This window comes from Nicotiana tomentosiformis, chromosome 12 (genome assembly GCF_000390325.3).
Source record: "Nicotiana tomentosiformis chromosome 12, ASM39032v3, whole genome shotgun sequence".
Classification (NCBI taxonomy): Eukaryota; Viridiplantae; Streptophyta; class Magnoliopsida; order Solanales; family Solanaceae; genus Nicotiana; species Nicotiana tomentosiformis.
The window spans coordinates 107,481,060-107,485,020 of record NC_090823.1 but is presented as its reverse complement, the minus strand read 5'-3'; the positions used below and the strand labels follow the sequence as shown (position 1 = coordinate 107,485,020).

At 40.4% G+C, this 3,961-nt stretch overlaps 1 protein-coding gene across 1 annotated transcript; it reads left to right on the top strand.

Annotated features, from left to right (window-relative positions):
- Positions 1 to 1,822: 1,822 nt before the first annotated feature.
- LOC138903190 (uncharacterized) lies at positions 1,823 to 2,990 on the top strand. The gene is made up of 2 exons (XM_070191120.1): positions 1,823 to 2,268; positions 2,789 to 2,990. The coding sequence occupies exons 1-2, from the start codon at positions 1,823 to 1,825 to the stop codon at positions 2,988 to 2,990; spliced, it is 648 nt and encodes a 215-aa protein (XP_070047221.1).
- The last annotated feature ends 971 nt before the right edge of the window (positions 2,991 to 3,961 follow it).

Here is a 3,961-nt window from a genome sequence, read left to right as displayed (position 1 = left end):
TGTATTAATCATGTTGTGATAAAGTTCTATGACTTCTGAACTCCCTTTGTTTATTTGATCACCTAGCTTAATCATAATCCACATAATCTTAAGTTCGGCCGGGACCCACAGTTGTGGACCTCGAGGAGTGCCTAACACCTTCTCTTTGAGGTAACTTAAGCCCTTACCCGATCTTTGGTGGCATTGACTAGTCAAATAGAGTTATTTTCATAATAGGTGCCCTAACGCACCTTAAAAAATCCTTAGGTGGAAACTCTTCTGCTTTAGCACTCTATCTCCCATTCTAAAAAATGGAGTTGTCACAACGTCGAAGCCCGCTTTTCACGAGAAGAGAAAAAAAAAGGGGTGCGACAGTATGGCAACTCTGCTGGGGATTTACTCTTAGGCTCTTACCATAATGAACTTGGTTTATGTGGATTACTTTCTTTGTTACATGCACATCCTTTCCCCTACTCACCTTTATTTGTTTAAATCCGCTACGACATGCACATCTATTCCCCTACTCACCTTTATTTGTTTAAATCTGCTATGACAGGCACATCCCTTCCCCCTATTCACCTTTACTTGCTATGACTGCTCTTTTATCTTGTCAAAATTGCTATATGATGCCTCTTTCCTTACCTGCTTTATTACATTCCCGCATATATTTTTATGAACTAAACTAACTCCTTCCTTTTGTCTTTCTTCTATATTCTTTCCATGTTTAACTTTGCTATATTATTTATTGCTTTTACATATCATGCAAATACTTGACAGCGTGTTATTATTGCTGCATAAAGCATGCTCCACATTATACTCCACTCGTGCCAACTATCATCATAGCGGCACTTGATGAGTGTCCACGCTCTTCCAAAAATTATCCTTTTAAATCGGAAAGGCTTATTTGCGGTAGACTAGTCGATTAGTGGTGCAATCGACGTTCCCGTGCCTTTCCCTCTCAAGTTGTCCACTTGGGAGTACCAATCTAGACCATTCTTGAAACCCTACTCCAACTTGAAATGTACATGCATCATGCTAAACCTAGTACGGGTTGAAGCGTTATTAACGTAACAACCCGCTAAGATGAACCTTGTTCAAAGTCCGACGGGATTTTCACAATCCCTATGGATGCTATCATACTATGTGCATTACTTGGAGAAAAATATGCCAACGTGTTGATCACTATTGCGTAAAGAAATGACGCAAATGTTGACATCAATTTTCTCCAAGTCTACGTGTCGCTTAGGCTACCTCGGGCACAATGAGGTCCCTAAATTAGGACACGAATTATTGCATGACTTTGTGAAATATGTTTTAATATCACAAACACTCTTTTAATATTCCTTACTAACTTGGTTACCTTTAGCTTTTTCTTTCTTTTGATTATTCCCATTCCCAAAGATTGGTTCGTGTATACTGGCATCTTCTCAAGAACTGGACTGCTGCACCATCCCGGGCCTGTCGAGTTCCTGGGTAGCTTTGCAAATTAGCATGAATTACTTTAAAAAATAGTTTTGAGCATTTGAGACATTTTTCAGTATTCTATTTTGAAATAATTTCTCGAGCCATCAAGCCGCACTTGTTGATGTTTTTAAGTTTTTTTTTTTTTAATGCATTACTGCTTTTCGTAATTATTATTATTTTTACAATTTTCTTTTCAGCATTATTATTACATATCCCGATAAACCTATGATTGTGACATATAATGAGACAACACAACATGAGGATAGTGATTCAGTCAATCATTACTGACAACGCCGGTAATTTAAACAGCGATTTGATGAAAGCCATGTGTGAAACGTTCAAGATCAAGCATAGGAACTCCACGACATACATACCGTAAATGAACGGAGCCGTAGAAGCCGCCAACAAGAACATCAAGAAGATATTGAGTAAAACGGTGGATAATTATAAACAATGGCACGAGAAGTTGCCATTTGCTCTGCTCGGGTATTGTACCACGGTTCGCACATTAACTGGGGCAACTCCCTACTTATTGGTTTATGCTACTGAAGCGGTTATTCCTGTCGAAGTAGAGATCTCTTCTTTAAGAATTATACAAGAAGCAGAGCTCAGCGATGCAGAATGGGTACAGAGCCGATACGAGCAACTAGATCTCATTGATGGAAAGAAACCGAATGCGGTATGTCACGATCAACTCTACCAGAACAGAATGGCAAGAGCTTTCAACAAAAAGGTTAGACCAAGGCAATTCGCACGGGGGCAATTGGTGCTAAAGCGGATCTTCCCACATCAGGATGAAGCCAAGAGGAAGCTCTCACCCAACTGGCAAGGTCCCTACATGGTTCATCGAGTATTAACAGGAGGAGCACTCATACTTGCAAAAATGGACGGAGAGATTTGGCCAAAACCTATCAACTCAGACGCAGTCAAGAGATACTTATGTTTAGGATTGTTTATATTTCTTCACTTGATGTAACTAAACTACGCTTGACCTGATTTCCATTTAAGAGGGGATACGTAGGCAGCCTTGTGGGTTCGGTCACATCTTAATAAAATCTTCATTTTGCCATGATCAGAAAACTAGGGCAGAATTTTGAGGAGGACCCTCAAAATTCTAAAGCAAGTTCAGCCGACATCGTCATACACGGAACAACCAAAGTATTGCATTTAAACTGGGGCAGAATTTTGAGGGGAACCCTCAAAATTCTAAAGCAAGGAGGTCGCAATGTCTCTAAAATATGTCACAGTCACCGGTTCATCTAAAATATTTGAAATCGCATACTACTGCATTTCAAATAACTATATTTATCAAATGCATGCATATTTTTCGAAAACTTTATGACAGCCAGATGCTACCCAGGGTGGCTCAAACAGGATCTCAAGACAGGAGCACAGGCAAAGTAGAAGATAAAAGCGTGAACCAACCTTCCCTTCCAAAACTCATAATTGTTTTTGGATGCAGGCATAATAAGACACTAATATTTGCAGACACATCAGGTCACTACCTTCAAGATAGCAGATTATCTATCCCAAGCATCTCCAGCTAAGAAACACTCTATTATCACTCATTGTTTTCTTTGCATGAGGCTAAGCCATGTTTCCTAACTGCATAAGGCTAAGCATTGCCTTCCTTTGCAAAAGACTAAATATTATCTCCTAATTGCATGAGACTAAGCACTGTCTCCTATTTTGCATCAGGCTAAGCCTTGCCTCCCTAATTGCATAAGGCTAAGCACTGCCTTTCCTTGCATGAGACTAAGCATTGTCTCCTTTCTTTGCATCGAGACTAAGCATTATCTCCTATTTGCATGAGACTAAGTATTGTCTCCTATTTTGCATGAGGCTAAGCCCTGCCTCCCTAATTGAATAAGGCTAAGCAGTGCCTTTCCTTGCATGAGACTAAGCATTGTCTCCTTTCTTTGCATCAAGACTAAGCATTGTCTCCTATTTGCATGAGACTAAGCATTGTCTCCTATTTTGCATGAGGCTAAGCCCTACCTCCCTAATTGCATAAGGCTAAGCACTGCCTTTCCTTGCATGAGACTAAGCATTGTCTCCTTTCTTTGCATCGAGACTAAGCATTGTCTCCTATTTGCATAAGGCTAAGCCCTGCCTCCTTAACTGCACAAGGCTAAGCACTTCCCTCCTTTGCATGTGACTAATCATTGTCTCCTATTTTGCATGAGGCTAAGCCCTGCCTCCCCTTTTTGCATAAGGCTAAGCACTGTCTTTTCCTCAAAGACTAAATGCTACCTCCATTATGCCATCTAATACCTAGCGTTATCCTTTACTCACCCAAGGCTAAGCATTGCCCTCATCTTACCCAAGACTAAGCCTTGTCTTGTCGAATCTTCGCATATGACCAAACATCATGTTTTTGCATTTCATGGGCTGAAACATTACCATTTTGTCCAAAGGCGTCATAGTCCGAAGGCATTATCCTCATAGCCGGAAGACACCATTCCATGGCCCGAGGATCTCTCAATATTGTACATCATTATTCAAAGGCGTCATGGTT

Bases quoted from the DNA above. Each gene is read 5' to 3' on its own strand.
- LOC138903190 (XM_070191120.1), top strand. From the start codon at position 1,823: ATGAACGGAGCCGTAGAAGCCGCCAACAAGAACATCAAGAAGATATTG. The intron at 2,269-2,788 runs GCAAGGTCCCTA...ACTTTATGACAG, and splicing joins AGGAAGCTCTCACCCAACTG to CCAGATGCTACCCAGGGTGG.